At 59.6% G+C, this 16,951-nt stretch overlaps 1 protein-coding gene across 1 annotated transcript in view; it reads left to right on the top strand.

The window, feature by feature from the left end:
• The first annotated feature begins 110 nt into the window (after positions 1 to 110).
• Positions 111 to 16,951, top strand: part of GBA2 (glucosylceramidase beta 2) — a 35,220-nt gene continuing 18,379 nt past the window's right edge. The window contains exons 1-7 of the mRNA XM_025193480.1: positions 111 to 115; positions 1,093 to 1,221; positions 10,771 to 10,862; positions 11,504 to 11,619; positions 12,754 to 12,972; positions 14,606 to 14,845; positions 15,566 to 15,668. Coding sequence (XP_025049265.1) covers positions 111 to 115; positions 1,093 to 1,221; positions 10,771 to 10,862; positions 11,504 to 11,619; positions 12,754 to 12,972; positions 14,606 to 14,845; positions 15,566 to 15,668 — 904 coding nt within the window. The remainder of the gene's footprint in view (positions 116 to 1,092; positions 1,222 to 10,770; positions 10,863 to 11,503; positions 11,620 to 12,753; positions 12,973 to 14,605; positions 14,846 to 15,565; positions 15,669 to 16,951) is intronic.

The raw sequence follows: 16,951 nt of genomic DNA on the forward strand, positions 1-16,951 counted from the left end.
GAGCCGGGCACGAGCGGCTCCGACCCCCACGCGTGCAGGGGGGCTTTGGGCGGTGTTGCGCCACGAAGGAGGGTCGTGGGTGCGAGGCTGGGAGCACGGGGCAGCGTGGCATGGCGTGACAGTTGCGTGTTGCAAGCCCTTTGCGGCCGTTTGCCCTCCGAGCCCGTGGCCGCTGTTGGCCCGCTTGCACAAGGGCCCGGGCTGCGCCAGCTCGCGGGCGCTCGGGGGGGGAACCCAGGCCCCAGCCATTGTCGCGAGCCCCGGCTGTGCGTGCCACGGCCTTGTGCACACGTGCGCGAGCGCGGGTTGTGGCACGAGTCCGAGCGGAGGTGCCTGCGGTCAGGACGTGTCGTCCTGCCCTGTGCGCGCAGCGCGGGGCTGCCTCTGCAGGCGCGAGGGCTACGGCCAGGGCGAGGGCAGCTCCCCCAGCACCGTCCATCCCAGCCCGGCTGAGCCCCGGGTTACAGGCCTGGAAGGCGGAGGGTTGCCTGCCCTTGGCTGGGTGTGGAAACCCTCGGAGGGGTCCCGAGGTGGTGGCTGGGAAGAGGCGAGCCGTGCAGATGCAGCGATGCCACTCCCGGGCGGAGGCAGAGCCGGCCCCAGGGCCAAAATGGCAGGGCGCACAAAGGCAGCGTGGCCCCGGGCAGGGCAGGAGGTGGGGAAAGCAGCCGTGCAGGCAAGTCCTAGCAGAGGTGTCGGAGCCGGGTTGCAACGAGCTCTGTGAGACAGTGTTGGCACAGAGCGGTGGCAGCGAGAGGGCACCCCGCAGCCCCTGGCATGCCGACCCTTGCCCCGGCAGGGCCGTGCAGCGCCCATCCCTCACCGCTGCAGCACGGGTGGAGGAGAGGAGCCAAAGTGCTTCGTCACCCGTGGCGTGGTGCTTCCTTATATGAGCCCCTTCCCTGCCGCCCGGGTGGAGCTCGCTGCACTTTGCCCTCCCTGCGATCGCGGTAGGTGTCCTCCCCTGACTGCCAGTGCAGAGGAAGAGGAGGAAACGCTCGCCTGGAGCTGCCAGGTGCTGTGGAGGGAGGGTCCGGCGTGCTGTGTTGGTGGGGCTTGCTCTGGCTTCCTGTTTTCACAGAGCTGAAACAGATCTCTGACTCGCCGGGAGGGACAGCGCCAGACACCCCCGGGCTGGGGCTGGGGCCGGGGCTCGTGCGGACGTTGGCGATACTGTACTGTCAGCGAGGTTCGCTCTCGCTGCACTGCAGCAGCCCAGAGGTGAAAAGAGCTGCGTGATTTTTTTGTCTGCTGTGAAAGCGCACGTGAAAGGTGGAAACATGCAGGTTTTCCAGGTTTACAGAGCTGCTGTTTTGACTGCTGATGGGGACGTCCAGATACCGATCGAGGCTGACCCTGTGTTGATCGGTCTGCCTGCTGAAGCCAGGGCTGGTGTCTAGGCGCTGAGAAGGTAGAGCGGGGGGGCCGTGCTGGAGAGCGGTGCGTGCCCCGCTGAGCAGGAACTCGAGCTGCAAGCGACGCAAGGGCTGAGAGCGCGCCCGGTGCTGGATGTGGCAGCAGGGGGGTGCCGAGTCTGGGTGTGGCATTAGCGAGACCAATACCGGGCACCGAGCCCAGGTCTGGTGCTCACACTTGAAGTGGGTGCTGGCCGGTGGGAAGGGCTCTGGAGAGACGGGAATGGCCGGAGGCCTGGGCATCTCGCCGCCCGCCTGGGAGGAGCTGGAGCAGCTGCTGAACTTGGCAGGAGAAGTGTGATGGGGAGACTTGGACACGGTGTAGGAGCACCAACCCAGTGTTGGAGCACGTCGCCCCTTCTGCCCGGTGCATTTACAAGCCCCAGGCTCGCATCCTAGCCAGTGGGCCAGTCGCCTGTGATACTGCGTCAGCGCAACCCGGGGCCGTGTACAGTTGCAGCGGCGCTGGGGGGAGAGCCGTGGGGTTCTCAGCGCCGTGGTGGGGCTTAGTCGTGGCATTGGTGAGAAGTCAGGTAGGAAGGAAGTCATCTAGCCCCCCCGCCTGAGGCAGGTTCAGCCCTTTCCAGACGTCCCAGACAAATCCATTGACCAGCAAAAGGACTCAATCTGCCCTGACACGGCACCAGGCATCACACCTGAATCTGCCACTGGGAAAGCAGGGGGTCCACAGCAGCCAGCGCCCCGCTGCTCCCAAGGTTGCTAATATATGCTGAAGAGGTCCTGGGTAGGGGCCACTTCTCCCGCTACACAGGAGGGCAAACCCCAAACGATCCCTATCAGTCTGACCACATGGGTAAGATTCCTTCCTGCCCCCGTATGGGATCAGTCTGACCTGGAGCAGAGGGGCAGGTCCCAGCAGGAGCATTGGCACAGCCTGGTCCCCATCCCCAGCCTGGGCTGCGGTTAACACCCAGTGTCTCCAAGGAAGGCGTTGAAACACCGCGACACGTAGCAGCAGGGAGAGGGGAGGGAAATTCCCTTCCACCCCATGCGGCAACCAGCAATGCCCAGAAGCCTGGGAAATGCCCGTAGCGGAGCACAGGCATTGCTATCATCCCCACCGGTGGCTGCCCACCCTCTCCTTGACACCTCCAGCGATGGAGAGCCCCCAGCCTCCCTGGCCTCTATCCCACTGCCTCCCTGCGCTGACCGTGAAGAAGGTGTTGCTGATGTCCCACACCAGCCTGCTTTACTGCAACTTCAGGGCCTTGGTCTGGGCCCTCCTCTGCAGCAAGAGGGGAAAGGCGTTTTCTCTCTTTCCGGCAGCCCTCCCAATATTTTGCCGACTGCTGTCGTGTCCCCTCTTAAGTGCCTCTTCTGCCTGCTGAAAATGCCCAGATCCTTCAACCTCTCCTCGCGTGACTTGCTTTCCAAGTCTTTTATCATATTTGTCACTGCCTCTGGATCCTCTCTGACTTCTCCACTTGGCTTTAAAGTGCAGAGCCCAGAAAGGCACGCAGCGCCTAGAGGAGGCTGAACCAGTGCCGAGCAGAGGCACTATTGTCTTGCACTAATGCCTCTGTTGATGCAGCACAAAACTGCACTGGCCTTTTGTGCAGCCGCATCACACTGCAGACTCGTATTGAGTCTGTGGTCTATCAAGACTCCCCGATCCTTCCCCACAGCGCTGCCACCCAGCCAGGTCTCCCCTCTTTTGTATTGGTGGTTTTGATTAGGGCAGCACCTTGCCTTTGCCCACATTGAACTGCACATTGTTGGCTCCAGCCCAACTTCCCAGTCTGTTGAAATCCTTCTGAATTGCGCTTGCATCCTCCAACGTCTTTGCAATTCTTCCCAGTTTTGTAGTGTTTGCAGAGTTGCTCCAGAAGCTTTCTGTGCCAGCATCCAAATCGCTAATAAAGGTGTTGAATTGATCCAAAGGACGTAGCAGACTATGCTGCTTTGCAGCTGTAAACCCCCCTTCCCTCCCTAATCGCAGGGGCTCCTCATCCCCCTTTGAGCTGGTTCACAAACCATTTGAATCTGCTCAGCCTTCGAGGGGGCCTGGTAGCTGCAGGGCTATTCCAAGGCAGGGTCCCATTGTCAGCGGGGATCTGAGTTTTCCTGTGGCGTTGGGCAGGTCAGGGGTAGTATGTTTCATAGTTGGTTGGAAAAAGTGGCAGGAAAAAGTACTGGGATCAAACAACCCCAGCGAGGTGTTCGTCTAACCTCCTCTTAAAGCCCCCAGGGTAGGAGCCAGCACCATTTCCCTTGGAAGTTGGTTCCAGGTCCTAGCTGCCCTGGCAGTGAAGTCGCGCCTCCGGATGTCTCGTCTGAATCCACCCTCTGCCAGCTTGTGACCGGTATTCCTTGTCACTCCTGGCAGTGCTCGGGGGAACAGGGACTCCCCCAATGCCTGCTGGTCCCCTCTGACTAGTTTATAGACGGCCACCAGATCCCCCTCAGCCTTCTCTTGTGGAGGCTGAACAGGTTCAGGTCCCATCGCCTCTCCTCGTAGGGCCTGCCGTGCTGACCCCTGACCATGCGAGTGGCCCTCCTCTGGACCCGCTCCATGCTGTCCACATCCCTCCTGAAGTGCCAAGGTGCGGTTGGCCTTCCTGACCGCGTCCCCACACTGTCGGCCCATGTTCATCTTTGAGTCAATAATGGCTCCAAGATCCTTTTCTGCCTCTGTGCTGACGAGAAGGGAGTTCCCAGCCTGTACGTGTGCTGCTGGTTCTTCCTCCCCAGGTGCAGCACCTTGCACTTGTCAGTGTTGAACCCCATCCTGTTCTCATCCACCCACCCCTGTGACCTGTCCAGGTCTGATTGCAGCCTATTCCTCCCTTCTAGCGTGCCCACTTCCCCCCACATCTTAGTGTCATCAGCAGAGTTGAACAGGGTGCTTTCTACCCCCTCGTCCAAGTCTCTGATGAAGATGTTGAACAGTGCGGGGCCGAGGACCGAGCCCTGGGGGACCCTACTGCCCACATCTCGCCAGGTTGAAAATGACCCGTCCACCACCACTCTCTGGGTGCGGCCCTCCAGCCAGTTAGCGACCCATCTGACTGTGTAGGCATCGACGCCACGGTCCCCATGTTTTTTAATGAGCATGGGGTGGGAGACCGTGTTGAAGGCCTTCCTGAAGTCCAGAAAGACTACATCCACTGCTACCCCTGTGTCCAAGGATTTGGTGACCTGGTCATAGAAGGCCGCCAGGTTGGCCCGACAGGACCTGCCTTGAATGAACCCGTGCTGGTTGCCCCTGAGCATAACCTCCCCTGCTTGCCCCTCGCGGACATGCGCCAGGATAACTCTCTCAAAAAGCTTACCCAGGACCGAGGTAAGACTGACTGGCCTATAGTTTCCTGGGTCCTCCTTCCTCCCTTTTTTGACCCAGGCTGATGCGTTGTGAGTATGGACACATGCAACAAGGAGACAGGTTAAACCTGAAGCAGACAAGCCTGTTAAACCAATGTAAAGCTGCATGGAACAGTTTAGAAGCATACCTGGAAAATCAAGTGCCGTCTGCGACCACCCTGTCCTGCTCCCAGGAGGGGACGTGCGCCAGTGCCGCTGGCCAGCTCGTGTGCAGGGGGCAGTCCCCAACTCTGGGCTGGAAACCGCGAGCTGCCACTGTGGGAGCCCAGGACGAAAGCCTCGGCAGCAGTATGTGCTGCGGGCAGCGCAGGGGCAGGGCAGAGCTGCGCTGTGCTGCGCCTGTTTCCGATGGAGAAGGCGGCTCGGGGCCCTTGGAGGAGCCGTCACCTTGCACTGCGGAGCCGTGTGCAACGGTCCGTGTGTTCATGTCGATCACGCTTTGTTGCGCAGTAACCAGGGATCTTGTCTTTCTCTGTGGTGTTGGCAGCTTCAGCCTCTTTGGCGAGACCCTGTGCCCACATGCCTCGGTCAGCTCTCCCAGTGTCTTCCTCGTGCCGCATCGGCCAGTGGCGGTACTCGTGAGGTTGCTGCTGACCCCCTGGGGGAAGGACACGGGTAGGGGTGGTGAGTGTGCGCCACTTGGGACTCTTGCCAGCACAGGTTTCACGCCCAAGCTGTGCAAAGGGCTGCACAGGCTGACAGGGTTGTGTCATTTCACACACTTGGCTGCACCCTTTGGTGCTGCAGGTGTGGGAGGTAGGTAGCTGAGAAGGGATGCTTCTCACTGGCAGAAATGGGGGATCTATAGGGGGTGTCTCTGAGGGACACCCCGCAGTTGAGGTCGGGAGCAGCGGGGACGCCCGCTCCTCCAGACCCTCTGGCCTGCAGAGCCTTAATGGCGTGCGCCACAAAGCAGCAGCACGCGATCGCCCCGAAGACCCGTGTGCCCGAGAGCCGGGCGTGCTGCTTTGTGCTGCAGGTGAATGCAAATGCTTATGAACATGGAGCATGTTATTTGTAGGGTGCAGTGGTGTTGAGGAGGCAGAGATGGGGGTTTTCCGGAAAATTTTGAATTGGAAAATTTTCCAATGCCCTAAATAGAGCGTGATCTGATTTAGTGTGTTTAGTTTTGTTTACTAAATATGTCAAATAAAAAAGTATCCCCACATTAATATTATGTCCCCAATAGCCACAAGTATTTGAACTGAAATATTTGATTAGGAAAAAAAAAATATAGAGTGCACTTAGTGTAGTTTAAATGTTATATTCAAACACATTCACAGCTTTATGTGGAAAGAAATTATTTTTATTGGAATACTTGTAAAAATGTAAAGAACAATACACAATAGCATGCACTTCCCTTACATTGCTTGTTTAAAGTTAAAAAACAAACAAACCCCCGAAGGCACTGAAGACTGTTGACACACTAATTTTAGCACATCCAAAGAGCTGTGCATGATATGCCGTGCTTTGGTTTTGATTCAACCTGCACAGCCAATTAAATGAATTCCAAACTTGATTTTTGGTTTGGATTATTATGCAAGTGTATTTACCCTCCTGTTTACAAATTAATAAAACACATATGTACTTTTTCATACACTTCCTAGGGATAATCACCTGAAAAACATGAATTACAGCTTTGAAACTGCCCAGCTTGTCTAATATTGTGTTGGTATCCATTCACAGTTACTAATGAATTTTATGAAACAGTGAATTTTTAGAAACGTAAATTTCCCAAGGAAAAACAAAGCACTGGAAAATATTCCTCCCCACAGCTCTGTGAGAGGGGCGAGAGACTTCCCCGTGACGTTTCTGTGCCTTTGCAGGTTTGAGGCGGCTGGCGGGTCCTGGCACAGCCGTCCCAGCCCTGCGCGCAGCCTGCTGTGCTGCTGAAGGATTGGGGCGAGCGGCGCAGGCAGGGGGAAGTCGCTGACTCTGAGCTGGTAGGACACCTGGAACAGTTGGCAGGAAACCAAAGCCTGGTCCAAGCACTTCTGGAATTGCCTGGTTGAAATCCCTGCGAGCATCCCCCGTTTCATCCATCCGAGAGACCCGTCATGTCCCCTCCGGTGTCTACAGCCTGCAGCGCCCCGCGCCCCTGCTAGCCCCCTCCGCTGGGCGCTCCTCTGCCGGCACCTTGGCTGAGCGCCTGCAGACGAGTTCCTCTTCCTCTTGCCAGAGTTGAAAAGGACGTTTCCGTATGAGCGCGCTGCCGGGAACGTCTGCCGGAGCAATCCGAGGCTCTGAGCTAGAGAAAAGCAAAGTCACCGCTGGTAAAAATGGTGGATGAGACAGAACAGCGGGTAGTGGTGAGGATGGGGTGCTGCTCAGAGCCACCTGGGCTATTGCAGCAAAGCGAGCCTAAATCCTGTCCAAAGCAAAGCTGTGCACGTAGGAGCGAGGAGTGCAGTGACCCAGACCGGGCCCCTGGGAGGCAAGCAGCCGGCTGAGCTCCCAGCACGGTGCTGGGGCAGGGAAGGCTGCTGGGCTCCTCGGCATGTGAATGGGGGAGCCGTGGGCAGCAGCAGGGAGGTGGGTACGGCTCTGGTGGCTGCGTTTTAAGAGGACTAAAACAAAATGTCCGAGAGCCACCAATGTGATCCAGGAAAAATCACCTGATGGGGAGAGACATAGTGAGAGCTGGGTCTGCCCTGTCAACCAGAAGAAAATTGATTCAGCTGGGTTGATTCTGGTTTGTGAATCTGCAAATTGCATTTGGAAGCAAAGCACGCTTTAATGGTGAGAGTGATTAATTACTGGAACGTGGTGCCCAGGCAGGTGGTGGGTTCTCTGGCTCCCGTGGATTTGAATCCAGGCTGGATATCTTTCTGGCAATGCTTAACCCAGCTCACGTCCCTGTGCTCTGTGGAAGGGTGCCTGGGCACGGTCCTCCAGCCTTTTACACCGGTAGTCCGGCTAGGTGGTCTTACTGACCCTTTTGCCCGTAAGCTCTGTGGAGGACAGTGTCACCCACCCCTGGAGAGCAGCGACGAAGGGGCTGAGCTGCGGTCAGGCGAGAGGGCCTGGCTGCACCGGGGAGGCACAAGCCCATTTTGTTTTGTCGGCATGATCCTGCTTGGGCTGTCTTGCATACCACATGCAGCAAGGGACTGCTCTGCGTCCTTCTCCAGGGGTTTGCAGCCTTCTCCACGCTGGTGCTTGCTTGCTCCATAGGGCACTGCGTGGAGGTTGAGGGCTGCAACTAAGCATGTGACCCAGGTATGAAGAGGGCATCTTGGAGGGGGACAAAACTTTAGGGAGAGGAAGGTGCTTCCCTGTTGCCCCACAACGGCCTGTGTGGGTTGTTGCTCCTTCCTGTGAATCGGCTGGCGCTGCCCGCTGCCGAAGGCCGGCACTGACTCTGTGGCCCTTGGTTCTGTGGGCCTGTGTTTCTTTGTGGCCGCTCCCAGGTTGAGCTGCATCGAGCTATACCGATCTACAGCCACTTTGCTCCTGAGTAAGAGCGTCCCTGTGGGTGGGGGAGGGCGGTGGGGGGATGCTGATGTGTGTTACAGGGCCTGGGGTGCGTGTCTGCTGCTCCACTGGGGTGCCAGGCAGCTCTGGACTGCAACATGCCATGCGTGCTCCATGGGTGCTTCTCTCAACCCAGGAGTGCAGCTGCCTTGGAGCCATGCGGTGGGAGCAGCCAGGTCCCCGGAGAGGCATCTGTGCAGCGTGGCGATGCTGAGGGCTGCACTGAGCAGCATAGACAGGCCTGGAGACGCACTGACTTCACACCGTCGCTTGACCTCCCGTCTTGCCTTCCCTGCGCGTCCCTGTGCAGGCATGGCTCTGGTGTCCCCGGGGCCTCCCAGGCTGACCCCCCACCCCAGGCTCGGTGTCGCACTGAATCAGGCTGGCTGTATTGTCCAGGCTTTTGGGTGGCCAGGTGTGGCCAGGCCCATAGTTGTTCTGGGCACCCTGTGCAAAAGCACTCGCCATGGTGAGCACTGTGTGCAAAAGCAAAGGCACAGGGGACTCTCTCTCCCCTTCCTGTGCTTGCCAGTGTGTTTCCTGGGTTCAGCCAAGGCTGCACTTGTCCTGGGCACCTGATTTCCAGTAATACGTTTTCCATCTTGCAGAACGACCTGTCTGTACTGTGTGGCACACCGCAGCGAGCATGCCCGCAACTTGCCAACAACCGGCTTCACGGGCCTCATCCCAAATTACTGTGCCCTCCCTTGCCAGGAAAGCTCTCTGCCCATCTACCTGCTATAATCCATGTGCTAATTGTTCTTGGCTGGAGGCGCTAACTGAAAGCTGGCGCGGTGCTGGCTGTTACAGAGGTGGCACAGCTTGCATGTTCTGCTGTCTCGATGCCGCAGGTGGAGGAACAGCTGTTCCCGTCCCCTGCAGCCCTCTGGCTGTGAAGGGCGCACCCTGCTCTGTTTTGTCCCCTGTTGTTCTTGCATCTCTCTCTACCTGGAGAGGCCTTTGGGTAGGAAGTTGTTTGACTGGCACGGCCTGGGACTGTACAGGCCACAGGCTGGCTTCGTTCATAGTGCCAGAGAGGAGCAGGGCTCTCCTCTCTCACGTGCAGTAGAGCATGAAGAGCTGCACTGCGTGGCTTTGCCTACACTGGGTGAATCCTCCTGTGGATGCTGACTGTCCTGGTGCAGTGCGACTTGCTCCATCGCAGCTGTGTGGGTTTGATGATTGGCTAAGCTGCACGTGTGTGGATCATGCTGCGTTGGCATGCTCAGTGCTGACCCTGGGGACCCAGGGCATCAGTGACTGGCCTCTGAACACATGAGTAGCCAGTGAAGATAGTAACCAGAGCGGGAGCGACCCCCCTTGGCAGCTCTGTGTGACACCTCCCTGGTGCCTGGAGCCTGCAGGTCTGGGTCACCTTGCAGCAGAGTGAGTTGGGATGGGGCAGGGGTGCAGTAGAGTTGGGTTGGGGCAGGGGTGCGGTGGATTGAGCTGCATGGGCAGGGGTGCGGTGGAGTTGGGTTGGGGCAGGGGTGCGGTAGATTGAGCTGCCTGGACAGGGACAGCGTCATATCTGCATGTGCAGCGCCCAGCGTGGTTGGTTCGTAGCCTATGAAGCAGGGGTGCGGGCTGTCAGCTGCTGCATGGTGCTGGCCGCAGCTGCCGCTGCCCTTGCCCTTGCCCTTAGCTGTCGCGTGTACCGTGGCCTGTGGGCTCTGCTGAGGTCTGTGTGGCCTCATTCTCCCATTGTGCCCTCGCCAAGGGGCCTTCTGGGAACAAGGTGGTGATTGAGATGTACCTCTGCGGGCTCCTTCTGGCTGCTCTCATCTTGCCCTACCAGTGCTGAGGGGTGGGAGAGCCTCCCGCCTGGGCCACAGGCTGCCGAGGTTGGGACAGAACGGGCATCAGCTGGATGCTCGCTGGGCACCAGCCCAGAGTCCTCCCCCTTGGGTTCCCCCCTGCCCACACCGGGCCTGGTGCTTGGCTCCCTCTGCACCGCAGGTGCTGGCAAGAGGCTCGCACTTGTTTGGTCTGGTGCGCTGGGGCCATGGCGTGTGTCTGCAACCCTTAGCAGCAGGGCTCTTGCCATGTGTTCGGCCTGAGCCAACCCTCAGCTGACACCTCGCGCTGCTTGGAAGACCAGCAGGTCTGTGTTGTGTGCATGGCTGACACACCTGTTCCTTGTCTGCCCCGGGGCTGGGTGACCTTTCTGGCGTGTGTTGGGTGTAGTTGAGTCCCGCTGGAGAGGACAGGCTCTCTGTGCCATGGGTGGGCATCACTTTAACCCCTGGTTGCAAGGGGCTCTCCCAAGACAGCCCTCCCAGACTGTCCCCAGCAGTGGCACGTTGCACCAAGCAGTCTCCCAGGCAGGGTTCGTGCCGGGCTCTTCCCCTCTTTGCAGGCTTGGCGGTTCCCACGGGGCCATTCTGTCCCCTTCAGAAGCGGATGGGAGGCCACAGCTTGCCCAGTGCCCTGGAGGGGTGCTGGAGAGGGAGGTGGTATCACAATACCACCTGGCCCAATACCTGGCCCAATACAGACCTGGCCCAATGTCTGTGCTCACATCTCCCTTTCCCGGCAGGTATTTGAGGTGGTGGTACAGGAAGACGCATGTAGAGAAGAAGGCTCCTTTCATTGACCTGTTCAACTCGCTTCCTCTGCGCCAGATCTATGGTGAGCTCCCAGCGTGGCCGGCAGGGCGCCCGTGGAGGAGGGTGGTCTCCCCGGGGCAGGATGGCCGCCGGGCTGCAGCGGCTCTGTGGCAAAGCAAGTGGGAAGCCGTCGTTTCCCCCGGGGCTGTGGGGTGGGTCAGGATGGGAGGGGGCTGCGCAGGGCAGGTCTGGAGGATGCCCCACGGCTACTGTGGGCAGGATTGGCCTGGACTGCTGAGGGGCCCTGGGGCAGGCTGGGGGGCTCTGAGGGGGCCACCCTGGGATTGCTGCAGGCCAGGCGGCTGGGTCATGTCGGGGGTCGCCTCCATGCTTTTTGGGGGGTTGGAGCCCTGGAGGTTCCTGTGGGGTGGGGTGGGGGTAGGGGTGGGGGACAGGGGTGTTCCCCCACCACAGCGATGGAGAGGAGACCTGAACCCATAAGCTGCTGTCCCCAGGAGCCTCCCAGCAGCTTCTGGCTCCGTCTCGGAGGGGGGAATTAAATTGCTGCCTTTTGCCTCTGCTAGGATGCCCACTGGGCGGGTTTGGGGGCGGCACCATCACACGAGGCTGGCGGGGGGGGGTTGCTGTCCCCAGGAGCCTCCCAGCAGCTTCTGGCTCCGTCTCGGAGGGGGGAATTAAATTGCTGCCTTTTGCCTCTGCTAGGATGCCCACTGGGCGGGTTTGGGGGCGGCACCATCACACGAGGCTGGCGGGGAGAGTTCTGCCGATGGCAGCTCAATCCTGGGCTGTACCACTACAAAACCGTCATTGCTGACCAGGTGGGTGCCCTGCCCTATGCTGGTGGGCCTGGTGCTTCATCCTAAAGCCCTGTCTTCTCCCTGCCCATTGAGGTGAGTGAGGGGCCCCTGGGCACCGTCCCACCCACTCACCTGCTGCCATCGCATCTGTGCGTCCTGCTCTGGGGAGCGGGGAGCAGCCAGTGCAGAGCAGCGTGGCGCGGTGCAGCAGGTTAGAAGTGGAGCCGCCTCCAGCCTGTAAAGCCCCTGCCCAGCTCAGGTTTGTTAGCGTTTCCCTTTGCACGTGCAGCCTAACTGCACTTTGCTCCCTGTACAACTGCTTTGGGGCTGCATTGGCCAGCTCCCGTCATGCTGCGTGTTGAGGCGACCAGCAGGCCAGGCTCGGAGCAGGAGCACAGCTGACCTGAGCAAGGCTGGCTGTAGTGGGGGGCCCTGCAGCCCAGCCCAACACATTATTGCCCCTTTCCCATAGTTTTCTGGAAGCTGGGAGAGGAGCAGTCACAGCAGGACCTCTGCCTAGGTGGGCGGCTCTGGGGAGCATCTGGGGCTTCTTTCACACGGCCAGGGTGCAAGCAGAGCCGGGGAGGAAGGGTGGACTGCTGAGCTGGGGTGTGCTGAGGTCCTGGGGTTAATGCCTGGCTGCATGGGCAGAGGCACAAGGGGCTCCTTTGGAAGGACTCCTGGCCCAGAGATTGGCTCCAGGACTTTGGAGCGCCTCCTCCATGCGGGCAGCAAGGTGAAGGAGCTTCCGAGCCCTGCTGCCTCGCTGGTGCGGGTCAGGACGCTGTAGCACCTTGCGGACCCAAGCACGGGCACAAGCAGAGGGCAGCTGTGCTGGGAGCTGGCCGAGGTGCTTTAGCGGGGCCCAGTGATGGGACCCTGACAGTAGCACGGGGCATTCTCATGCGTGTTCGCTGTAGCCCGGGCCTCTCCAGGACAAGAGTCTCTGCTGGTGGGCGCAGGTTCCCAGTTCTCCCTTCCCCTGTCATCTCCCCCCTCCTAGAGAAGTGAAAGCAGGGCGAGCAGGGCTCTGGCAGCCAGCAGTGGAGAGGAGAGGAGAGGAGAGGCCTGTGCTGCTACAGCTGGGGGCTTTCGGGTCTCGGGCAGGGCTTGCCCTGTGCTCCCAGCTCATTGCTCTGCGCTGTCTCCTCCCAGTTCACTGTTTGCTTGCGTCGCAGAGGGCAGACCATTTACCAGCAGGTCCTGTCTGTGGAGCGACCCAACACCCTGCAGGGCTGGAACTGGGGCTACTGCGGTCACTATGCCTTCTACCATGCCCTGTACCCTCGTGCCTGGACAGTCTATCAGCTCCCTGGACAGGACGTGGTGCTCACCTGCCGGCAGATCACCCCCATCATCCCCCATGACTACCAGGTGAGTGGGAGAGGCTCGCCCCTTCCCTGGCCATTGCCCCTGCATCTCTCTGATCCGCCCTTAATCCTCTGGTGTCCCCGTCACCGGGATGATACTTGCCCAGTGGACCCTGAGCCTGGTGTAGGAGTTGCTGAGGAGTGATGCACCGTGTTGGGAGGGGAGCCCGTCTTTCCTGCAGGATTGTTACGGCAGCAGTCCTGGCCATGCACCGTCTGGCTCAGCTGCCCTGGGACCTGGCCGTGGCTGCCGGCCTGGGCTAGCAGGCCACGTCGGGGGCACTGTTACAGCGCTGGTTCAGATCCATCCTGTAGTGACAGGAGGTAGTGGTGCGCGGCCTGTGTCCTGAGATGGGGATCACAGACCAGGCGCTGGGCCTGGTGCCTTTGGAGACGATCTCTTCCCTTTCAGGGCCCAGAACCCTTCTCCTGGCAGGTTCCTTCTGATCTGTCCCTCCTTATCGTTCCTGCCCTGGCTTGCCCCGGGGGCTTGCATTAAAGGCAGCAAGAGAGTCAGATGAGAGCCTGCCTGCTGCCTGGCAGTGGCTCTCCTCCATCACTTTGCACATGGCTGGGGTTGGGGCTGTTCCTTTGAGCCCTGAGCAGCCGGTGAGATAACCAGCACCCTGCCTGGGGGGAGCTGGGCTGGCAGGTTTGCTGTGGGCCCTGGCCTCTGACTGCCCAGAGCATAGACGGGGGCCGCGGTGTGCAGGACCCCCTGGCAGGGGCAGTTCCAGCTGTTTACCGGTAGAACTGAGGGGTGTCTCAGAGGATGCACAGGCCATGGGGAGAGCCCTCGAACAAAGAGGGATTAAGCAGGCTGGGACTGAAAGCGGGTGATGAGGGTGGAAGGGACAGCGGAGGTGTGGCAGGATCTTTCCTGCTCTGGTCTCTTAGGACAGGAGCAAGCGGATAGTCGCTGGCACATGGCAGGTGTAGCATGGGTAAGGGTAAAGGGAGTGCTCTCAGCTTGTGAAGGGCAGTGCCACTGGACTGGTCAAGGCCAGAGCCCAGCCATGGGCAGGAGGGCGGACACGCGTGGCAAGAAGACCCAGCGTTGTGGGAGCGAGTGCCAGAACCAGGAGTTTCAGGACAGAGGAGACCCCCCCCTGGTCCAGGGCTTATCCCCACCCCTCGCTACTGGCCTGGGCAGCTTGTCCCAGCACTGTGAGGGCAAGGGCTCCTGGCAGCCAGAGGTGTTGTACCCTCAGCTCGTACCCGTGAGCACCACAGTGGCGGCATGTGTCTGCAGCAGCCTCCGTGCTCAGTGGCAGAGGCTTCGGTATTCAGATCCATAGGCCTGTCTCCTGTCCCTGCAGCTGCTGCTGTGCCCATAGGTGCCCTGCAGCTCGATGACGGCTAGTGCTGGAGACGAGACACTCAGGTGCATAGACAGAATCTAGCTTGGCCATCCCTGCTCCCGGCTGCATTGCCGCAGGGCGCTGAGGGCAGTACAGGCAGGGAGCTGGGCACTTGGCATGGGCGCTTTCCCCTGTGGAGCTGGGGTGCACGACCCTCACGGTCCAGTCCCCGTGCGCTCTGCTGGCCCTTCTTCGTGCAGGCTCTTGCTGTCCGAGGGACGTGTGTGCTCCGCAGGCTTGCCGCACCCTCCGAGCTGTGCATGCCCTGTTTTCCAGGACACCAGCCTGCCTGTGGGAGTGTTTGTCTGGGAGGTGGAAAATGAAAATGATGAGGACGTGGACGTGTCCATCATGTTCACTCTGAGAAATGGCATGGGGACCAAGGAGGACAAGAGAGGGGGCCACTGGAACGAGCCCTTCAGCGTGGAGAAGGAGGGCAAGCGGGTCTCTGGCGTCCTGCTGCACCACTGCATCCCTGTGAACCCGTACACCCTGGCCATCTCTGCCAGGGAAAAGGTAAAGGGGCGGCCCAGCCGGGGCGGCAGTGTTTGTCACAGGTAAGCAAGGCTCCAAGGGCCCTCAGGGGGTCACAGCTACTCCAGCGCCCTGCTCCAGGCAGAATCAGCCCTGTCTAAGCCATCCCATAGAAGAGTTTAGCTAACGTGTTCTTCAAGCTGCACGAGCACCTTTCATCTGCACGCCCAGGGACAGTGCCTGATGACGCCCAGGGCAAAGCGGGGATGAGGACACTGCGAGTCCTGCCATGGCAAGGACAGGAATAGTTTGCTAATTCAGTGGTCCTTAAACTCTGCTGGGAGGAAGGGTGTGCGCGTGTCCTTTGGGATGGGACTGTAGGCCCGATGGCTTGGGGAAGTGTGATCTCCGTCTGAGCCTGTCTGGCCAGGCTGCCCGGGATCACAGCCCAGGGGTTGATCACGGGCCCAAGGACAGCAGGTGCCTGGGCGCTGGGCAGAGCTGCTGCAGGCCCCAGCCCAGCGGCTGCCTGACGGCTGATGAGCTCGGGGGGGCAGGGCCGGGGGCAGAGGTGGACCAAATGGGATGCAGGGCAGAGAAGAGTTGTGGCCTCTGCTTCCTCTCCTAGAGTGCAGGGCAGTGCCATTGAGCTCAGCCAGTGGCCTGGGCTCCGGCTCCAGCACCGGCAGACGTGTGAGGTGCCAGCCCCGCTGCTCGGATGGGCTGCATCTTCCAATGCTTGTTTCCCCCCTTGCCCTCCAGGCTGGCACTGGCGTGACCCACATCACAGCCTTCAACCCTGCAGGCACAGGACAGGAGGTGTGGCAAGACCTTCTCTCGGACGGACGGCTGGACTCCCCGGCAGGTGAGGCCTGACAGCAGCCTGCGTGTGGGCCTGGGTGCCCGAGCTGACGGCGGAGGGAGCCTTCAGCTGTGCCACCAGCCAGGCTGGGCACTTGCCGGGCGGTCTGACCCGTGCCCCGTCCAGCCCGGTGTCCTGTCAGCAGTGGGCAGGGCCAGGGGCTGCAGAGAGCAGCGCGGCAGCCCCACGGCGGTGTACGGCGTGGGGACGCACGGTGCCGGGGGTTTCACGTCCCTGTAGGAATCGCTGTAGCTAGTTAAGTCACCGCCACAGTCTCACTCCACAGAAACATCTAGGCCTTCCCAGGGTTGGGAGTTTCTTCTCTCAGCCACGTCCCGTGGCAGCAAGTTTCACTGGCCAGCGTCCTGTTTGTTTCTTGTCTCCGTTCTGGATCTCCCCCATCCCTGCTGTTGCTGACGGCCCCCTGGTTCCCGCTTTGTGATGTAGGAATAGAAATCCCCACAAAGCCACCTGTGACACTTCCAGGATCCTTCTGCATCCTGATCCTCAGCTCCTCCAAACGTCTGGTTAAAGATCTGGCCAGAGCTGAAGTGTCTGTTGTTGAGCTGTCAGCTCTGATGCCCCATTTACCTTAACTCGGAGGCTTTCACCAGGAACAGCCAGATACCTTCCTTCAGAGACGCCTGGAAAACAAAAGTAGGAGATCTCGCTGCCCTCTAAAGGCAAGCAGGACAGCAGAGGCCACAAAGTCAAACCTGTAGTGTCTCTAGCATATTTTTATTCTTTTAAAATAGAATTTATTTAGCATTTATTTTATTTATTTGGACCTCGTCCACATTTTTTTGCAAGTCAAAACGGTATTAACCAGGTGTTCATAGATGTTAGGGTCAGAAGGGACCTCAATAGATCATCGAGTCCGACCCCCCCTTAGGTGTTGTTTGCCTAGGAATCCCCTGGCGCATTCGGAGGATTCACAAGGTTACTGCCACACAACTTGTCTGGGTACGGGTTAGACGTAGTAGGGTCAGAGCGTTATTGTAGCCCGGGCAGTCCAGGAAATGTGGAGAGGCAAGAGGTTTTTGTGATACTTTTATTGGACTGACTATACTGAGGAGAGATGCTGAACCAGCTTCGGGGCGTGGAGCAGCTGAAGTGAAGGTGGTGGGTGTTTTGTGCTCGGCACTTGTCAAACAGGTTTCCCAACAATACAGTTGGTCCAAAAACCTTTGCCCCTGGTTAGAACTAGCAACTGTCGGTTTGCTCCGGCACCGCTGTCTGACCCCTCCGTCAGGCTGCCTCCTACCTCTGCCTGCCCCTTCCTTGCT

Source organism: Alligator sinensis, unplaced genomic scaffold (genome assembly GCF_000455745.1).
Source record: "Alligator sinensis unplaced genomic scaffold, ASM45574v1 scaffold206_1, whole genome shotgun sequence".
Taxonomy (NCBI): domain Eukaryota; kingdom Metazoa; phylum Chordata; order Crocodylia; family Alligatoridae; genus Alligator; species Alligator sinensis.